Below are 20,709 nucleotides of genomic sequence, written 5' to 3' on the forward strand. Positions count from 1 at the left end.
CAAACTGAAGCCTTCAGCTTATATTGCCAAGGAACTTCCTGGCTCCAGCTAGGAAGTATCAGACTAGCCCATGACTTGAATGCACCTGTTTGTATGTGAAAGCACATAACCACACAAGCCTATCAAGGTCTTAAAAAAAACAAAAAAAACAAAAACACCACTACAGAACCCCAAACAAAATAAATCAACAGACTAATCCTTTGATCATGGGATAAACCTAAAATTTCATTTAATCTCTCTTTTTTGAGGTAGATCACCTTGTTTGTTCTACCTCTATCTAACCCATCAGGTCATGACTAGCTTTTAGGACATGTCAGACTAATGACAATGTAAGACACAAGTGTAATTGTTCTAACCTTTTTCTGTTTCTTCTCATTCTTTTTTCTCTCTGTTTCAAGCATGGTGTGCAGATTTTTCACTTTGTTATCCAGCTGCTGATTTGCTTCTTCCAATTCTTTTACAGTGCCCTTAAAAAAAAAAAAGGTGCAAAAGGCCAACCTAAAGCAAACTATTTTTATTTGTATTGCTACTTTTAGTACAGAGACAGTTAACTTTCTCTTACCTTAAGTCCTGCAGTTTCATCTGAGAGAATGTCTTTTTGTTCTTGGGTCACTTTCACAGATTCCTTTGCTTCTTTTATCTAAACACAGAAACAACCACACAGAACTGAGGAAATTGTCAACATAATATACAGTATTAATAGAAAACAAAAATATGTTAGCTATTGTATTGACTATGTAATTAAAGCAATAATAGAAAATTAAGAAACAAAGGACAACTTAGAGCAGTACCTTTTGATCATATTCTGACAACTTTTCTAGGATTTCTGTTTTTTCTTGCAGAAGGTTTTTAATCTTTTCAGCAAGTTGTTTTTCAGTCACTAGGAGGAAAAAGAAAGCTTACAGTAACTATACTTCATACACTGGGGAAAAAAACCAGCTATCATTGCTACCACTTCAAGGACCACTTTCAAGTAATGACTAAAGCATAAATCAGGAGAGTATTAATTCCTTGGCAGTCAACCCTTTCTGCATTTCCAGCTTTCACTTGAAGTTAGAAGTGAAAACAAGACAGTAAAGCTGACACAAAGCTCCTGCATCCACTTCACAGAAGCTGCTCCCAGAACCCAGAGCAGAGGTGCTGGCTACACACACCTCAGGTGTGTTCAGAGGAAGAGTTGACAGTGAGGATCTCAGTGCAGTCTCAGACACTCAGGGAGATGCCACACCTTCCCTAACAACCACCTTTCTGCTCTATTGAAGCTGAATATTGAAGTTTCATCAGCGACAGCAAGAGGATAAAAGCTCTGAAAGATCTGCTGGGAACAGAACAGAGACAGACAGCTGGGAGACAGCACCAGTAGGTCTTAAGGAGCTGCTCTGCTTAGATCTCAACAAGGCTGGGACCAAGCAGCAGCCTTCAGGCATGCATTTGCTTCTTATCCTAAACAAGCCACCAACCTACCCTCAGGATTCAATGAAAACTATTAAAATACTTTTATTATTTTATTGCAAGTTATTTAAATAACACCCAATTGTTGTTTTTCAAGTCCTAAGCCGCCTTGGTCTGGATCTGACTGCCTCAAGCACTATTTGCCTCACAGCAAACTCTGCAGCACAACAAGGAGCACTGGCTGCTCAAATTGCATCCTACTGAGTGCAATGGCAACTGCTACTCCTCCTTTCCCTCCCACATGAGGGCTCCTGAGACAATGAATTCCAGGCCTTTCCCACTCTGGGAAAAGAGAGACAGCAAGTGGCTGCCAAGGCTGAAGATAGCTCTCAGCAGTTTAAGGGAAGCAGCAGTCCCTGCATTAGCTTGGGCTCCCAATTTTACTACTATCATTAAATGAAGATAATAGATTTTTATTCTTGGGACTCCAAATGTAATCTATGTTTTAAAGCATTTTTGTCACTGTTAGTATTCCTCTATTTTGGAGAAAGATTTGAAAAACAATGTGGCCTGTATCATACTTGAAGAATATCTATTTGTTCTGATCTTTAGTAGTTCCTATACAGCATCAAAGAGAAGAGTATTTGGGTGGTGGAATTAAATCCATGTTCCTTGATTTTTTAGGGAAGGCTGCTAAATAATTATTTTCTGCACCACCAGTAACAATGTTCTTCCTGCACTACAGAAATCACCTCAGAGATCTAAGATGGGCTTTTTTCAGCTCATTAATTCTGCGCTGTGCAGAAGGAAACTGCAGTATAACCACAATGAAACTAGAGAGAAATGACTGGTAAGTAAAATGTGAGGGAGGAAAAGACAGAGTTCCTATGAAGACAATTCTTTCAATTTGCATTTTTTATTCAATTATGAATTCCAGCAATCACCCTACTTTGATTTTTTTTTTCTATTCAGTACACTTTAATTTTATAAACCTGAAGCCAGAGAAAAACTCATGTAAAAAGTGATGTGCTGGACACAGGAATGCCTGCATATTTAGATCTACATCTAAGAGTGTCTCTTTGCAACTGCACAGCAACCAGTTTCAGGCTCCCCTCAATCCAAAAAACAAAAGGAAGCAGCTCCTGCTTTCTGAGAGAAACAGCAAGCAAAGGTAGACCCACTGCTGGTCAGAAAACAAAAACAAACTCTGCCCCATGAACCAGTGGTTCACATTTATGTTGAGCAAAGTGGATCTTTTCCTTGCCCTTTATTTCACAGGTGCAAGTTGCATTGTTTCTCCTGATTAAAGCATTATCAAAGACAAAATTTAAACCCTCAAATTCAACTAAGTATCAACTGGTCAAGCTTACACTGTAACCTTGGACTGAGCATTCTCCTTGAAAGGGAGTGAAAATGGATACTTGGTCCTCTGAAACAGTATAAATATTCAAAACTAATGCCTAAGCATCAACTACACTGAAAAGTAGAGAGAAACTTACCTTGATACATTCTACTCTTTACCTATAGAAAAGAACAAACAAATAAGAAGATTAGGCATAAAAAGTGCTAAGTGAAAAATGTTATTAATATTCCCTATGGAAAAGAGTGCCCACTTCCATGCAGGTTAAAGCAGCATATGGAAAACATATCTATCACTGCCAATGAGTGTTGAGTAACACTACAAACAAGCTTAAGCTGCTTTCTAATAAAAGCTCCCAGGCTAAAGCCCTGCCCCAAAGTCTTTAGTCACTCGCTAAAGGATCGTGGGTAACTGCCCACAGCTAATTTGAAGAAAATGAAGCCATTTGTGTGTTGTTTGTATCAAACCACAGCCACAAACTTGCAAGCAGGAAAAAAAACCCTTGCATCCCAGCTTTATGCCTTCTAAAGCAGTATGTTTACGTGACAGGTGGTTGTTTTGAAATTAACCCCATAAAAGATGACTTTCAGAAGCTTTTTTACCGTGTTATATTAATACTTGTTTTTGCATTTGAAACTGACCCAGTGTACTCAATACCAAAACTAAGCAAGGGAAAAAAATCTATCAATATTGTTACAGAAAAAAAATGTAGTTTTAGTTTATTTTTGTCAGACAAATATGAAGCATTCCACAAATTTCTAGAGCATATCATGACTAAACTGGACAGCTGAAAAATAAATTTGCCTATTTGATTCTCATCTCTCAGCTCCCAAGGAAAAGCACAGCTACAGTTGAGAACTGGTGATAGACTTTCTGTTGCACAGAAAATTATCCATGTAGGAATGAGGACAAATGGAAGAGGCTCTCCAATCACAATTAATATAATGTTTTTAGGTTTTTAAATGCAGTACCTGCAAGCAGATGGACAACATGAAGTGGGGAGGATTAACTGTTTGTTTTGGATATAGCCAGCAACACGTTTAAGCACATGGAAGACTTCTCATTTCAAAGATATGCTGACCTTTTCCTCAGCATTCTTTACTTACATCATACTCCTCTATGCTGCTTTTGAAATTACCTCTTACTAAGCAATCTTCAATTACCAGCTTATAGAAAATGCTTCTTAGTACTGCAACTTACTTTAGCTATTCAGCCCAACATTTAGCTCCCATTAATGCTCTAAACAGAGAAAGTAAAAACACAAAAGACTACATATTGCTTTGACTTCAGTAATGCTGAAACAGTTGAACCATACAAAGAACCGTTCAGTTAGTGAAACATCAGAGGCTTGCAAGCATGAAGTATACTCACTGAAAGGCAGGTTCTCCAGAAAAATATAGCAAGTGTGACAATTCCTACTAAGGCAGTTATAATAACAGGCTCCCATGGAAGTCCATGAAAATCAGGCCCAGGACGCATTTCCTCAGGCAGCGTGGCAACCAACTGCAAACCGACAGCAGTGACAGCTATGAGTGTGTTTTCATTAAACAGTGGGGTAAAACAAGCAGTCTGATAGGTGCCTTTATTCCCCTCATAAAACCAGAGAACATCTGGAGGTTTCTTGCAATTTTTCTGCAAACTGAAAACCGAAAATGAAGAAAACCACAGAGCAGCCTGGTGGTCATATTTCAGTGCAAAACTCCCGAGTGCACTCAGGAGGACACCTGACAGTGGCAGTCTGCTGGCAAAGAAGAGCCACACCAAAATGAGTACACACTGATGTACACAATTTGCATTACATAGCACTGTTACATAGCACAGTTATTTGACCTGTTTACAAATAAAGCTATAAGGATGGAAAACCATAGAAAAAAACCCCAGTTTTACATCTGGATGTCTGTACCAATCCAGTGCGAATGGCTCAGATCTTCTCCCAGCTGCTGCCCCTGTCAGAGGGTCGACATATGCCATAAGTCTCCTCTTCTACCTGGAGATCAGAGAGCACCTGGGGAAGGTGCAAATGCTTGGTACAGGTTGAAGGGGCTCATAGTGACATGGCACGGCGCTCAGGGAACAAACTGCGCGAGCCACACGGAAGCCGCTGCCTTCTCCTTTCCTTTCCTCCAACTTACCCTCTCTCTCCCTACCTTCTCCACAGCCGGCAGACGAAGGGGGACAGAAAGGAGGGCGCACACTTGCCCCTGCAGAGCCTGGCCGGGGGACGAGCTCTCCCCGCCATCCGGAAGAGACAGGCAGCGATCCCTGATGCCAGCGGGAGCCTCCCCCGGATTGCCCCACATTACGGGCCGGAGGCACGGAATGCCAGCCGCCCTCACGGCGGGGTACGCCGGGGTGACCCCCTCAGAGACCAGCCTCGCTTGGGGGAGGTGTGTCACTGCCCGGGTCGGGCCGCTGAAACTCCTCCGCCGCTCCTCACGGCCAGCCCTCCGCCCGCCGCCGTTTCCCTGCCCTAACCTGCAACAGCTTCCGCCGCCCCGAGGGCTCCTCCACCGGCCACCCACTGCCGCCCGCGGTATCCATGGCGGCTCGGGAGCGCCAGGCACACGTCAGCCCTTCCTCCCTCAGGGCCCGCCCGCCGCGCACCGCCCCTCGCGGCCTCCCCGCCCCCGCCCACGTCACACGGCGCGCGCCGCCGCCACTCACCCGCCGCAGCAGCTCCCGCGCCTCGCCCAGGGCCCCCCGCCAGGCGGCGCCCGCACCGGCACCTGTGGGGCGAGAGGGGAGCGGCGTCACCTCACGGGGCCACACGGCAGCCGCCTCGGCCACCGCGCTGAAGGACGGCCCCCGGTGCGCCGGGGCTCTGGGGAAAGAGGCAGCGAGCCCTTGGGAAGTGCGCTGATAGTCCACACCCAGCTACTCCAGCCGTGAATCAGAGCAGCACACACTCTTCAGTTCTTAACCGCGAATCCTTCCGATTAGTTCCCAGCAGTGTTCAGAGAATCAAAGAGTATTCTAACTAAGTTGGAAGGGACTGTAAAGTCCAACACCTGGCCCTACACAGGAGATCCCCAAGAATGACAGCATGTCAAACACTCCTGAACTCTGACAGTACTCTAAGTGTGGCAAAAGCTTTAAACCATCTCCAGCTCTGCCTTGGCCTGAATACTGGCCTCTCCTCTTGCTCCTTCTTCTGCCATATCTGAGCCAGCAGATTCCACAGCCACCCGCCCAGCCTGTTGTCACACCACGGAACAGCAGCTGTGACCAGCCATTCTACCATCATCCACCTTGTTACTTTCCAACACTTCTACCAGCTCTCCTAAGAACTCCTGCCAAGCAGCATTTTACCACATTTAACGAAAAAATGGAAAATGTCTAAAATACAGCTGAACACCTGACTGCTTAACCAGTAAGTTATCCACTAGCCATTTAAAATGCCTTAATTTTATTGGCATTCATCCTAGAGCTACCTTCAGATCTTAGAAGCTGCTCAAAAGCACTTGGCCCTGGAGATGGTACAGCACCTCAGCAATGTACAAAAACTAAACAAAAATGTGCCTGAATTTTTCCTAATTTCCTAAATGCTCAGTGGAGACTGAATTATTAAGCATAATCAGAAGTGAAGGCATAACAGCAAACAGAGAGTAGCACTGAGAATACAGTCAAAGATTGTTTCATACCAAAACAGAGCCAGGAAAGATGATAGTAACAGGATCCCTCCTTGGTATAATGATGAGACAGCACTCTAGCTCCAGAGGGATAAGGCCTCAGCCAGAGGGAGCCAAACATATCTCCTACTCCAACACACAGAGAAATGATTGAGCTGCTTGAGGGGAAAGCTGCATACCACCTTTCCTGGAAAGTAATATGGCCCAGAGACATGGGCTAAAAAAGAGGGCACATAATTCTGTGGGCCATGCTGTCTATAGAAAGTGACCTTTAGGCTGTCAATCCCTGGAAAGAGGATGAAACCTGGGCTGATGGTGTGATTCCAGGGATTTCTGCTCTTTCCCCACTACCATCGTGACACACAGTCCATCTGTCCTGAGACACAGTCCAAAGAGCTCTGACTCTGACACTCACAAGAGCACTTTCCTTTTTCCTACATTGCAAAACCATAGTAGAAAAACTGCTGTGCTAAATTAGCAATACAGTACTGCCCCTAGAGGGACTGTCACCAATCAGGGAAAGCCATGAGGATTACTGCAACATAAAATGAAAGTATCAGTGAAAACTCCTGCTATATGCCTAAAAATCCATTAAACCATGTGCGCCTTCAAGAGCAAAAGAACAAAATAAGCCAATTTCAAATGGTTACCTTCAGCAATGTGTTTGCTGGCACTCTCTCCTGAATCAACTGACGCAAAGGAAGTATCTTCCAGGAGTGATCCTCTTCCACTATCATACCTTTCTTCAGCTTCTCCATTATCTGAGTAGTTGACCTCTTCATGCTCAGGTGGAACATTGACAGCCCTCTTCTCCCCCTCCTCTATAGGCTGCTCTGGCCTCTTATCTTCAATGAGCTGCTGAAATTCCCGATTGCCCTCATCAATGGAATTCGGGTTTCTGCCATATGGTATTCCAGAAACACTGTCATATTCAGCCTCTTTTGCACCATCTGTGACAGACAAGGAGATATGAATTAAGCACTGAGCTAATAAGTATTACTTACTCACACCTACCTTCAGGGAAATGCTGCATGTCACCAAGCTTTCTTGACACTTTTTAAATATTTCAGTTTGTGTATTGCTTCCAGTATATTCTCAATCAACTTTCAGTAACACGTAATTAAATGTCTGTATGCACGATATCAACCACTGACCTTGCAGTGAAACACTGCAAAGTGAAATATTTGCATCATTCGTGACCTTATCAGAAATCGCATACTTAACATGTACTACTGTAAGAGGAGCCTGGCTAAAAGTGTATCTTAACATCTTGCACACTAATAGAAAACCCAGTAATTATGCAAAAGACTCTACCTCTGGTTCTTGACCAATCAAAACATCTGTTTGTTCGGTATTGCTACTTATGCACTCCTTTATGAATATGGGCAAAAATATGATTATAAGGACATCTGAGACTTTAGGTGCCTGGATTTAGTACCTGGACTTTGCATTAATTCCCAGATCTCTCACAATCAGTTGATAATTAGTTCAGAGGAAAAAAAAGCCCTTCAGAAAATTCTGCAGATTAGTATATGTGAATCCCTGTTTCTTAAGGAGGTACAGACTTGTCCTGAGTGGCTCCTTATGACCATATACATGCATGGATCTCACTTATCTTATGCAGAACTTGGTCCATAAGAACAGGTGTGCTGAACTCAGTATCCTCCCTTAGGATTTGTCCCTGAGCCACTCTCATCACAATGCTAAAAATATTCACTAAAAATAAGAAAAATCCCAGGTTATTGCACAAGATCTCTTTCAATTCTACTTGCTCACCCTCTTAAAGCTTCTCTGTGTTAGTGTTGCTTGGGACAGGGTTTTACTTCCATTTCATCTGTTTATTAACTGGTTTAACATCCTACCTTGAATGTGCAGCTGGTCATCTCCCTGTTCTGGAGGAGAAGCAAGTAGGACACTCTCACCAGCAGATGAATATTTACTTCTTAATGAATATATTAACTCTTGGATATCATCCATCAGTGCACTTTCCTCATCATACAAATCCATCTCCCTCACAACCTCCTCCTTATTTTCTGCCACCCTGGAATCCAGAACTTTTCCTACAACATCCATAATACTCGATTCTGAAAACTCCAGTATCTCATCCAGAGCTTTCTCTATATCTTCATTATTCTGGCTCGCCTTCCGAGCAAGCTCCATCTCCACCTTCATGTCGTGGAACATGGCTTCAACCCTAAGCACATGTTGGAGCCCAAGGTACTTCTGTAGGCGCATCACGTGCTTTTCATCCAGGAACTCTTTCATTATTGAGAGCCGCTGCACAGACTCACTGAAGTCTGTTACCATGTCACTGGTGGCTTCTGAGCTGTCTGCAGGGCTGGGGACATATGCAGATTGCTGGTGGTCATTTCTTGTTTGCTCTAAATTTTGCACCTCTTTTGAGTCTCTCTGTGAAATGCCCTCTAGGAGATGATCTTTCCTTTGGTCAAAGTCATTGCTGTCTTCTGTGTGAGGAGATTGGAAATTATGTTCTTCCACAGCTGATGGTTCCTCATGTTCAGAAGACTCCTCATCAGCTTCTGTGACATGTTGCATCTCGTCCAATTCAGCATCTTTTCTCACTGATACGTCAACTACTTTGTTCCCAATCTCGCTTGCATTTTGCATGCTGATTGTTTTATCCTCCTTAGGAAATGAGTTTGTTTCCTCTTCTGTTTTGTAAGTAGGATTTGGGGTTCCTGAAACAGCTTTACTGAGTCCTTCTAATTCAGGATTTGTATTTTCACCACCTAGTGTATTACCCTGGGCATTTGCAGCCCTTGCTTGTGACAACTTTGCACTTGCTGCATTCTCATCTTCCAGTAGCCCATCATCCGCTTCTTTCAGGTCAGGGTCATCTTCAGCATCTGGCTCTTCAGATTGCAATTCTGCTCTTTGTGTTGTTTCTTTAGCCAAGTCTTTGCCAAGATTTCTGTCTGATCCCACATCCTCAGGATGAGCAGTTCCTTGATGAGTAAGATTATCTGTATTAGTGTTCTGTGTGATGCTTTTTAATTTTTCTTCAGGGGAACTTTTCTCAGTGCTTTCTTTAAACACTGGCATCTTGCCAGGATTTCTTGAAAGTTTTTCATTCATATCTGCCTCTGAATACTCAGTTTCATTTTCCCATGGCCTAGGTTGCTCAACACCTCCACTATAGCTTGGCTCTCCTTCCTCTGCAGGGGTTTCTTTCAGGTTTCTCTTTTTTATTTCCAGTTCTTTGTTAGAAGAGGCGGGATTTTTATTTTCATGATCAGTTTTCTCTGCTTGTTTTAAATCTTCATGTTTGAGAAGTTCTTTCTCCACAACAGGCATTCCACGCTCCACTTTCTGTCTCAAAAGGTCAATATCTCCTAGGTCACCTTGAGATGCATTTTTTACTTCTTCCACTAGTTTGGCTAGAACATTAACTGGAGGTTTGTTCTCAGCTTCTCCCTTCTCCATTGTTTTCTCCCATGGTCTTTTGTGCTTTAAATCACTTTCCAAGGACTCCTCCGAGGTATCATCCTCAAACTGTTTCTCACTTTTCTCTATTGGAGCAAGTGGAACTCTTTCAGGACTTTTGATGATATCATCATCAGATGGTACTGAAGCATCTTCCTTGTTTTTAAGTAATGATTTGGACTCCAGAGCACTGTCTGGACTAGGCAAAGGAGGATCAGGCACTGCTGTACCTTTCAGTGCTGCAGAATGTGACTCTGTTCCATCAGTTATCTGCTCCTCCAACTGTTCAGTTCTGTTGGCTTTTTCTTTTAAACCCAGATCACCTGTACCCACAGGTTCCTTTCCAAGGAGTTCTTTGGAGAGATCCTCAGGTTGAGTTGTTGCTGGTGCTTCTCTTTTACTAATTAGCACCACCTCCTCCTGTTTCTCTTCTGTTTGTTCAGATTCAAACCTGTCTACACTTACACTGTCACCAGAGTTCCTGCTCTTACTGAAGGCATCCTTAAGACCTAATGCATCTGAATCACGTTCCTCTCCATTGTCTCTTTGGTTATTTAGCTTTGTAGCACCCTTTGCATCTTTATCGGGTTCATGATTTTGTGACTTAACGTCATCATTTCCATCATCTTCTAAATCCACAGGGGATGTAATTTCATCTTCTGCTGTAAAAGACAGCAAAGGGATTTCTGCAGATTGATCTGCAAACTCTGGCTCCTCCTCTTCATTGTGAGGATTAATGCTCAAATCTTCATTTAAATCATCTTCCAGTGAAGTAACAAGGCGAGTCACTTCATCATCTGATACAACAGCATCAGCAGTTGAGCCAAATTTTGTTTTTAAGTTCACAGAGAGTTCTCTGTTTAAAAGTGTATAGGCATTGACTTCATTCTCTTGGTCAAGTTGGCTGGTTTCACCCTGAGGAATACTAGTGTTTTTGGTATTTTCACTTTCTAGCCCTTTTAGTTTTCCATGTAGCATTCCTTTCAAGTGCTCATGTGCAATTTGATCTCCCCGAGAGCCTTCTTTGTGACTATTGACACTGGAGTCTCCCCCAGTATTTTCAGTTCCTTCTGTAAGAGAATTGTCAACTTTGTCTGACAAGACAAGTTTTTCCTTTTCTTCTTCAGCGCTTTGCTCAAGATTGTCTGTCTCCAAAGCACCAAAGGACTTTCCTCTATCAGTCTGTTCAACCTCCTTATCCTTCTCAATTCCTTCAGCTGGTTTTGTCCCTGGATCAGTTTCCCCTTCATTTGCTACTGTCTCTTGCAATGACTTCAGAAGTTCATCCACATTATAATTATCAAAGTCATCCCTTCCTCCATCAAAGCAAACAAAGTCTGTTTCCTGAAATGAAAAACAACATGTAGTCAAAAAATATTATTTTATTTATAGCAGTGATGAGACCAAAAACATTTGCCTACTTACAGAGAGATGCAACAGCAAAGTTATGTTAATCACACAGAATTAACCCCTTGAGTCCTTAACCAAAGCTCTCTTTAAAATCAGTGGAGGTTTTGCCCAAGGACTCATAAAAAAACCTAAATAAAGAGGTTTTGCAGGAACAAACTGTAAGGCAGCAATGGAGGTGGCAGTATTACACTGCACTCATCACCATATGTACTGAATTAAGAACAAGTCTATTACTGAACGCCAGTGAACAGAAGAAAACAAATGTTGCTAAGGTTGAGCATCACAACCTCTGTTAACTCGTGTCCCCTTAAAGGACCAAGTCCTCCAAGCAGGAGCTCCCTGTCATGCAGTTGCTGAAAAATAAATAGAAGCAGTGTGAGACACAATTTCATAGAACCATAGAATGGCCTTGGGTGGCCATTCTTGAAAGGGGTTTAAAGGTCATCAAGGTTCAATCCCCTGCCCTGGGTAGGGGCACCTTCCACTAGACCAGGTAGCTCAGAACCCCATCCATCCTGTCCGTGAACACTTCCAGGGATGGGGCATCCACAACTTCTCTGGGCAACTTCTTTCAGTACCTCCAAATAATTTCTTCCTAATATCTAACCTAAACCTGCTCTCCTTCAGTTTGAAGCCATTCCCCCTTGTCCTGTCACTACATGCTCTTATAAAAAGTCCCTCTCCATCTTTCTTGTAGGCTCCCTTCAGGTACTGGAAGGCTGCAATTAGGTCTCTCTGGAGCCTTCTCTTTTTCAGGCTAAACAATCCCACATCTCTCAGCCCTTCCTCATAGGAAAGGTGGTTCATCCTTCAAATCACCTTGGTGGCCTACTCTGGACTCATTCCAAGAGGCTGATGTCCCTCCTGTGCTGGAGGACCCCAGAGCTGGATGCAGCACTGCAGGTGGGGTCTCACCAGGGCAGAGCAGAGGGGCAGAATACCATCCCTTGCCCTGCTGACCGAGCTGCCTTGGATGCAGCCCAGGATTTGCTTGGCTTTCTGTGCTGCAAGCATGCCTAAAGCTACAGCCTCAAAAAGACTTTAGTGACACAACTCTGGAGTTGCTGCAATTACTGCATGAAAGCCAGTCATGTGTAAAAGGGCTGCAGGACCAATTCCACAATCAAAGGGCTGAGTGTACCCAGTTTTGTTTCTGACAGTACTTGGAAAGTTTGTGAAAAGAAGCCATTTTGATTACACACCAGAAAGCCTATGCACAAGCCAGCTAGCAGGATGTACAGAGTTCAATCCAAACAGATCCCTTTAGAAGAAAACCGTAACATTTGAGAAATGTCAACACCCACATTTTGGGCTGATGTTTTCACATCCACCCACATACAGAGCTGCACAAACATTCCACCCCCCTACATACATGTGCACCTCTACAAGTATGTAGCTGCTTACTAACAAAAAGTTACTGAAGAAAAAACCAGGACAAGTAAGACTTACATCTGTTGGTAATTCTAGCTCCTCATTGGAATAGTTATGATTTATTTCAAGTAAATCCTTTGGAAAATATCCAAAATCACTTCCAACCTGCAAAAAACAACCAAATACAAATGAAAACCAGCAAAGGTTAAGAAATTATATGACTATGTAAAAAATTGCAGACACTAGTAGCAAATATGTTGAACTGACTCTCAAGTATTCTAAATGAAGTTTAACACAGTGAATAAAAGACCAGTGATGCTTTGTTTATGCCAAAGCTTTCACTGAGGTTTTACATTTCACAACAGCCTTGTGAAACTAGTTTAAGTTTTACTGTTCATGTTTTAAAGCTTGAATTATAACAAATTAATAGGAGAGTGTGGGAACTCAGTACATCACACCGGATGTCCAGAGCTACTGAGACAACCCTTGGGGGGGCTCGGAGGTCCTGGAATGTTGCCAAAAGTACCTGGTGGCTTGACTTTGATCCTTCTAAAGAAATGACACCTGAATGTGAGGAAATGAGAGAATTTCAAGTTTGAATGGTGAGGGGATAATATTCACTAGATAAAACTTAAATTATAATGCACTGTACAGGGTGGTTTTATATGTTGTACAGGGGGGTTTGGAATTCTGTACATGGGGGTCGGGAGTCCCAGGATGGAGGGATTTGGGCGTGCCCTGTCCTTCTTTCTTCTCCTTGGCATCCATGTTCAGGATGATGTTGGCATGTGTGGATTGGTTCATAGTGAAGGTGCACTTGCCAACAAGGGCAAAAAGTATTGGAAATAGAAGGTAAATATCTAATATGTAGTTTTCACTATAAAAGAGACAACCGCCCCGTGGGCGAGAGAGAGTGCCCTTGGTTGTCTTGCTGATCAGACCTCGGCTGGACAGACAGAAAAACTTTGTAGATAAGGAACAATAAACTCAACTGAAGATCGAAAAGCAAGAGTTCAGACTCCTTCTTCGAAAGCGCGGCCTGTCCAGAACCACCTTTTCCCATGCTGGGGCAGAGACAAGTAACAGCCAACCCCGGCAGGAGAGCTGGGAATAAATCCCAGGCCTTCCGACTCAATTGCTTTAACTATTGTGCAGGCACCAGAGGTACCACACACACCTCAAGGATTTTCTCAAGTAGCAAGTAGAAGAGGATCGTTGACTAATAAGATTTACATCCATGCACAATATTATAGCCCAAAATACGTTCACCTTGTAACTTACGGAAAAAAATTCTTAAAGCGGATTGTAGAGAAATGCAAAATTGCATAATTTTAAAATGCAGAATTAATAATTTAAAAACCTGTGTGGAAAATATACCCCCCTCTCCTCTGCAAATGCATTGTTTCTCTTCAGTGCTTGACACAAGCAAAAAATCAGTCACAGAATGGTGATTTTCAATGTGCTAAAGTAAGGCAAACAGTGGAAGACAAGAATCTCTCTTATCACTCACTAGATATGATCTACACACAGTAATGCTCACACTTAAGAGTGCTGACAACAGCTGTCAAGAAGCCAGTATTAATAGCATGCAATCACTACACTGATTAGATAGTTGAGGCAATTAGAGTCTGGTGGAAACACATAGAAAGGTACAAAGTTCCTAGACAACCAAAATATCTGGGGGAAAAAAATAAAGTTGGTCATTTCCTCAATCATTTGTTACAGGAAAAAGATGACAATTGCCAATTTTCTTGAAGAGTTTGTGTGGGGAGAACACTCAGCTGAAGTTCAAACTAAAAAAGAAACTTGGTATGGGATATTAGGGATACACAGATATATTGTTACACTGATAGCACTGGAACAGGTTAACCTTGCCTGAATCTTTCTAGATTTACAATGGTATTAAAACAAAAAAAATATTAAATTAGTATCTAGTAAATAATATAATAATAATTTTTGGAGGTGCTCGTTTTGATTTGCAAGTGAAGAACAAAGTGATACATTACAGGACTTCCTTTTTAAACTACTTCTCATTCAGATCTTATCTTCCATAGTTGATATCTCTGAATTTAGTTACACATGTATTAAGAAACCCCAAACTGTTCCCTCTCCACCTTTTGTAAACAGATATTGCTCTCTTACTGAAAACAGATAATGTATGTATGATTATTATTAGGAATTATGTTTATTATTGGCAATTACCAATGGGAATGGGAAATTCATTTAGACAAGTCAAATCAAAAGCTTGTCTTTGTGTAGTACACTAGAGTTTAATTGTAAATAGGCTTATTGCTCTCTCTAAACTTCAACTCCAGTTTTTAATGATCTTTCTGAAAACATAAGTTAGAGCTTCAAAGCCTCCTTACAGACTAATCTCTGTGACAACCATTATAATCAGGCATCACAATTTGAAACTCCTTTATTGCAATCCAAGCTGCTGACCATACAAGTCATCTGCAGTGACCCAGTTTGCCACTTCTGTGGTTTAGAAGCCATATGGGATCTGCCTGCCCAAAATTTCATCTGCTTCTCTCCTTACAAGTACTCTCTTGTAAGAGGAAAAAAATGCCTCATTGTGCAAATAAAGGAAACATTCATTTTCTACAGACATGACAGAGGAAAGGCACTATCAATGCCAAGTGTATAAGGGAGAAATATCCACTCTCTTCCCAGCTAAAAAGTTGTGCATGGACAAGACACATGGCTGTGTGTATATCATCTGGCCCCCCTCGTGTCCACGTGCCACAGGCAGCTGCTGCAGATTCACTGACCAAGAAGCCACACTCTCACATCATGTATCAGAAAACAGACAGCTGGGGAAGATGATGTTCAATTTTTTAAAATCTTAAAGCCCATATCCCTAAAGCACAGGCATCACAGGTAACTAAAACTTCAGAACACAGGGCAAAGAAGAGCTGGTTTGCACCTGCTGAGCATTGGCAGTGTTAAAAAAACACAGTATTGCCCTGACCCTCTGGGTCCTCCAGAAATATTGTCTTCCTGTTCTACTTAATTTTATCCATCCTGTCTTCTTTTCTACTAACCTATGTACAAGTTTTGAAAACAAACAAAACAAAACAAAAAACCAACAATACAAAGAAGCCACAATCTGCAGTTAAGTTCATTTCTTGTAATATGAGGCCAGAAATGGTTTTCTCAACCTTGAATCAAAGGTATTAAATTCAACCCTTTGCCATAAGATAAAATAACAACCTTAAAGTGTCTTTGACAAAATGCTTTGTGAAAAAGCAGCAAGTTTTACTTGGAAAGATCTGACATACTTCTGGAGTTTTGGACCCTGCTAAAGTGAGGGCAGAATACAGGAAAAATGCACAGGACATACAACAACTTGATGGCGTAAGCAACACAAGATTGATGCTGAAGAGGAGACTGATTTACAGCAGAACACTGTGCAGAGGACAACGAGAGTACATGATATGCTCTATCTTTTGGCTTTGAGGGAAAAAAAAAAATCAAGCATTTTTCCCATAACTGATGTATTAATGAAATTCATAACATAAAATGACTATTAAATAATTGTCATAGAGTATTTTCCAAGCATTTGGCTTTGCTTTACTATTGAGGTTTAGAGAGCTCTGCTAAAAACTACAGGCCATATAATGCATAGAATACATATTACAGCTGGGTTCCAGAATTTTTTCACATGCAAAATACCCAGTGAACATAGTGTGTGCTCTGTAAGCAATTTAGTATTAAAGACTGGCACCACAAAATAATAATAAAGGAGCTACTTTGTCAAAGTACAACATGTTTACTGGCACAGGGAAAGAAAAAAATCAACAATAGCTTGAAAAGGGTGAAGTGAATTAGAAAAGCAAATGCAAATAAAGCCTAGTCCCATCTGCTACAGAAAGGCTCCTTTTCTTATCAGATCATCTCCCTTCAGGTCAGAAATACTATTGTATTTCTCATGGCTTCTTCAAATTGATTTTGGAATTAGAATCTGTATTTACAACTTGTTTGAAATAAGCCCCAGGTTGCATTAGTTGAAGCTTCTTATACACACATTTCCCTGACCTCTGCTCACACCTGACAATCAGGACTCCAGTTTGCCTTTGATTTCATAGCTTCTATTCTGCCCTAATAATCCTCCCCCGCAAAAAAAACTTTGGGGAATGGAAAAAGGCAGCAGGGTACATGGATGGGATCAAATAATGCACACAAAGCCCACGTGAAGTCACGCAGTGAGATCCTAAAAGGGCCAAGGCAGAAGGTAGCATGGCTTCAATTGGAATTCTTTTGATGGCAGACCTCACTGGGTAGCCTGGTTTTAATTAGCAAGCAGCAGCTTCCTGCTGGCTCCAAGACTTCACACAGCAGGCATGGCTGGCCTGCATAAATCAAACTGCCCAACCAAACCTGGCATGGGAAATCAGGCTGCCCAGCCAAATTTGACACAGGAAGTCACGAAACAGGAAAGACCCCAGTCCTACCTGTGAGTCACGGACAGGGGCAGCTGGGCCAGTGCCCTACTCAAAATGCAAAGGCAGGCCCCTCTGACTCTGCTGCAGTGCTTCCATGCTGGTTGTTGTAGCGTTATGATTAATGCAGCAACAGTCAATCCAAGAGGGATAAAAGAAATAAAGATTATAGCTACCAACCAAAAGGAATCAGTCTGGCAGCACTGCCCTAAAAGGAGCACTGAAAATCATGTAACACAGTTGAAAAATGACAACAAATAAAATGGAGCTTGGCAATTCTTTCCGACCTGCCAGCTGCAGCTTTTAGTTTAAACTCAAAGCAAACATCCTTTTAACTTGGAGACACACCTAACTGTTGCATGAGCTGCCTATCAGTGAATAATTAAACTGAATATTAACTCAACAATTACCTTAACCTGCTGTCTGATCTTGCAGCCTACATTACACCTTGTTAGAGGATGCAAAATTGGCCCCACACTGCTACTCTGCATCTTGAGAACTGGCAGCCCTGAAAACCTGTACCAACTAATTACCCAGATTATTTATGGTACAGTACATGTCAGAAGGGAATTACCACGAGAGAATTATTAACTCTTCTTTAACCATGTGCTGCAGCTTTTCTGTTCACTTCTGTATCATTCTAATTGGATGCAGCTCTTACTGAGAGCTTGGCTGTGCACACCGAGCCTGAAGTGGTTACAGAAAGTGATACATCCTGATTTTCACTAAACCTCTACCCCCACAGTCAATACCCAGGTGTGGTGTCAAGCAGCCAAGACTACTGTCAAAATTGTTTATCCTTTGTAGAAAACTAGAATAAGAAAAGAGGTTGAAGTAAGCAATTTAGACACTAAAAAGGACGTAGGGGAAACATGGGGAGGAAGTAACAGGGACTAGGTCTAAGCAACCTCTGTATTACCAACATTTTCAAGGGAAGCCCACAGAAACTGCTCTTCCTCCATGGTATCTCAGTCCTGCCTCTGCCAGGAAAATAAGGTGCTTATGAAAGTCAAGAGGAGCGTTCTACAAAGTAACTGCAAGTATGGGGATGTTCTTTACCCATTAGCAGAAGCCTCTCAGATTGTCCAAGGACGCTGACTACTCTGCAAGCTACAGCAGAGCTAAGAGAGACAGACCTTTTAGAAATCAAATTTACCCTAATCCTTTCTAGTTTTACTACTTATTTTTCCTCCAACTCTGCATGCAGCTTAGATAAAAAGGGGAAGAAGGCAGATGAATATTAGGAAGGATGAGAAGCATAATTAAAACATGCATATGCAGTGATCTTTAGCAGGATTACAGAGTGCAGGATGAGACCACGTCATTGGAAAATACAAGCACAGGCTTAAGCCTCCCTAAATGGGAAGGGAGGCTCAGCTTCCAGGTGACCCTGTAGCACCACTGACAGTGCTGCAATAGGAGGTTTTCAACACAAAGGCAGTTTTCTAACAGTTTTTAGACACATTAGTGTTGCCTATTTTTCACAGCACTCAGGTTTGATCAAACGTCATCCCATTTCCCACTGGCCTCATGATAAACCAGCATTCACTGCATTTAGCCATGTTCAAAACTCCAAGCATTCTCTTACAATGTAAAAGGAATGAAAACAGATTACCAAGAAGAGCACACTGAAGAAATGCTCTACAGTACTTACGCTTCCAGCCCAAAGCTCAGTGGATTCTCCTATTAGTTTATAATACACATACACTGCTTCTCCCTTCTTAAAATTTACAAAGCGACAGTCTGGACCTTTAAAATCCTGCATGGCCTTCCCTCGGCACATTAACACTGTCCAAAGAAAACAAAGAGAAGAGTATGACTTTTAAAATAATTTACATGAAAAGTGTATTTGCCAACTGGCAGTAAACAGGACCTTGCATGCTCCACTTTGCTATTTTCTAGATTGGGTCAAGAGATAAAGTAAATTGAAAGTCCAACTAAGAAATCAATAAATTAATAAAAATATAACTAAATTGAAAGTATAACTAAGAAATTTTTAGCTATAATTAACACAAACAAGCCAAGTTATAACTAAATTTTTTTAAAAGGCAAGTTATAGCTAAAAACGTAAAGAAGCATGCTAGTAAAGACAAGTGTTTGACAAAGCACTGGAGAACTACACTTCAGGGGTAAGCTATGAAGCTAATTATTAATGTTAAATCAGAAAGATGACATCTGTGTCCTAGCAAACCGGTCCTGGAATTATCCCAGAGAACATCCACGGGTTTATCACGAGAGGGCTCTGCAGTGGAGGGAGAAAACGAAACACGGAGCTGCGGGGATGGGAAAACTTGGCTGAGTAGAGGGACGGGGCACGTGAGCGTCGCGTTCCCGTTTCCCCGATCCTCCCCAATTTCTGCGCACGAGCCGGCGGAAGGAGGGGGCTTAGGGAAGAGCCTCCGGCAGGCATCTTCGCCCACAACTCCATGGCCGGGGCCGTGCCCGCTGCCCCCACTCACTGCTGCACTCGAGGTCGGCGCAGCGCTTGCGCTCGGCGAAGCGGCGGCCCAGGTCGGGCGCGGCGGCGGCGGCACAGCACGAGCCCGGAGGCGGCGGCAGCGACAGCAGCAGCAGCAGCAGGGCGAGCAGCAGCCGGGGCTCCGGCGGCGCAGCTGCGGCCATGTCGGCGAGCGCCGCGGAGGGAGGCAGCCGGGCCGAGAAGGAGGGAGCAGACACGTCAGCAGCGCCGGCGGGAGGGCGATGTGGCGGGGGAGGGACAAGCCCGGCCCCGCCGCCGCCACGGAAGGAGGGCAACGCACGAACTCTCCTTCACGCCCTGCCGGCGGCAGGATCCCGAGGAGGCAGCGCCCCTGGCCGCTGCACCGAGCAGGAGGCCGGCTACTTTTCCTGCTTCGCAGGCCAGAAAAGAAGGAAGGTCCTGCCCCTTATTTGTGCGGGTTTTTCCAGGTGAGGATCGCTGGAGTAACAAGAACTTACAGAAAGGTTGTAGCTGCCTCCCTGTAAGGACGCGACAGATGCGAACAAGCACTTGGCTGCTCTCCCTCCTGCTCCGTCGAGCAGTTCTTATCTCTGCTGGGGAGGAGCAACCGCCACTTTCCCGTTGACCTCCGAGAGTTTGAGGTTACACCTGCGGTGTAGCGGGCGGAGGAGCTCATTCAGCCGTGACCCAGCACTGGGGAAAGTGCTGGGTTTTACAGCGAGTAGCCGAAAGCGCAGGATTCCCCAACAGGCCTATCACTGTCCTTTTGTAGCTGCAGCTTCCACTTGCTGATACATTTTAAGTGTTGAGTGTTTGCAAGCCAAAATATGTGCTGCTCACAAGTGTGCCTGCACTTACCATTGCCTTCACGTTCATCACCTTAACATTGCCTTAGAGATCTAAAATGGCAAAATGACAGCAGAAGTTACAATGCAGATGAACAAAACTTCTCTTATTCAGACCCATGTTATTTGTTCAGCACAGTAGCCTGAGTAGACAGAGAATAAAAGATGCAGGTAAGAAAGGACAGATGACATAAGAGAATCCTCTTGCTGGTAAATCAAATTACTACATTTTTTGTATTTTTTTTCTATTTTCCAGAGCAAATTCTGAAGCTGCTCCCAAAATAAATAGGCACTCACACAACTGATAGTCAAGGTGAATAATTAATTTTTTTGGTGCTTGTCAAAGCAGCTGAGGGTTTTTTCCAAGCACTTTTAA

At 43.0% G+C, this 20,709-nt stretch overlaps 1 protein-coding gene across 1 annotated transcript in view; it reads right to left on the reverse strand.

Moving 5' to 3' along the window:
* Positions 1 to 19,723, reverse strand: part of MIA3 (MIA SH3 domain ER export factor 3) — a 28,089-nt gene extending 8,366 nt beyond the window's left edge. Inside the window, exons 1-12 of the mRNA XM_064415784.1 lie at positions 19,508 to 19,723; positions 18,703 to 18,836; positions 12,685 to 12,771; positions 8,244 to 11,169; positions 7,032 to 7,331; positions 5,417 to 5,478; positions 4,900 to 5,298; positions 4,124 to 4,255; positions 2,892 to 2,913; positions 792 to 880; positions 563 to 640; positions 357 to 467 (exon numbers count right to left, since the gene is read on the reverse strand). Coding sequence (XP_064271854.1) covers positions 357 to 467; positions 563 to 640; positions 792 to 880; positions 2,892 to 2,913; positions 4,124 to 4,255; positions 4,900 to 5,298; positions 5,417 to 5,478; positions 7,032 to 7,331; positions 8,244 to 11,169; positions 12,685 to 12,771; positions 18,703 to 18,836; positions 19,508 to 19,670 — 4,503 coding nt within the window. The 5' untranslated portion in view covers positions 19,671 to 19,723. The remainder of the gene's footprint in view (positions 1 to 356; positions 468 to 562; positions 641 to 791; positions 881 to 2,891; positions 2,914 to 4,123; positions 4,256 to 4,899; positions 5,299 to 5,416; positions 5,479 to 7,031; positions 7,332 to 8,243; positions 11,170 to 12,684; positions 12,772 to 18,702; positions 18,837 to 19,507) is intronic.
* Between the last annotated feature and the right edge of the window lie 986 nt (positions 19,724 to 20,709).

This window comes from Passer domesticus, chromosome 3 (assembly GCF_036417665.1).
Source record: "Passer domesticus isolate bPasDom1 chromosome 3, bPasDom1.hap1, whole genome shotgun sequence".
In the NCBI taxonomy this organism is placed as follows: domain Eukaryota; kingdom Metazoa; phylum Chordata; class Aves; order Passeriformes; family Passeridae; genus Passer; species Passer domesticus.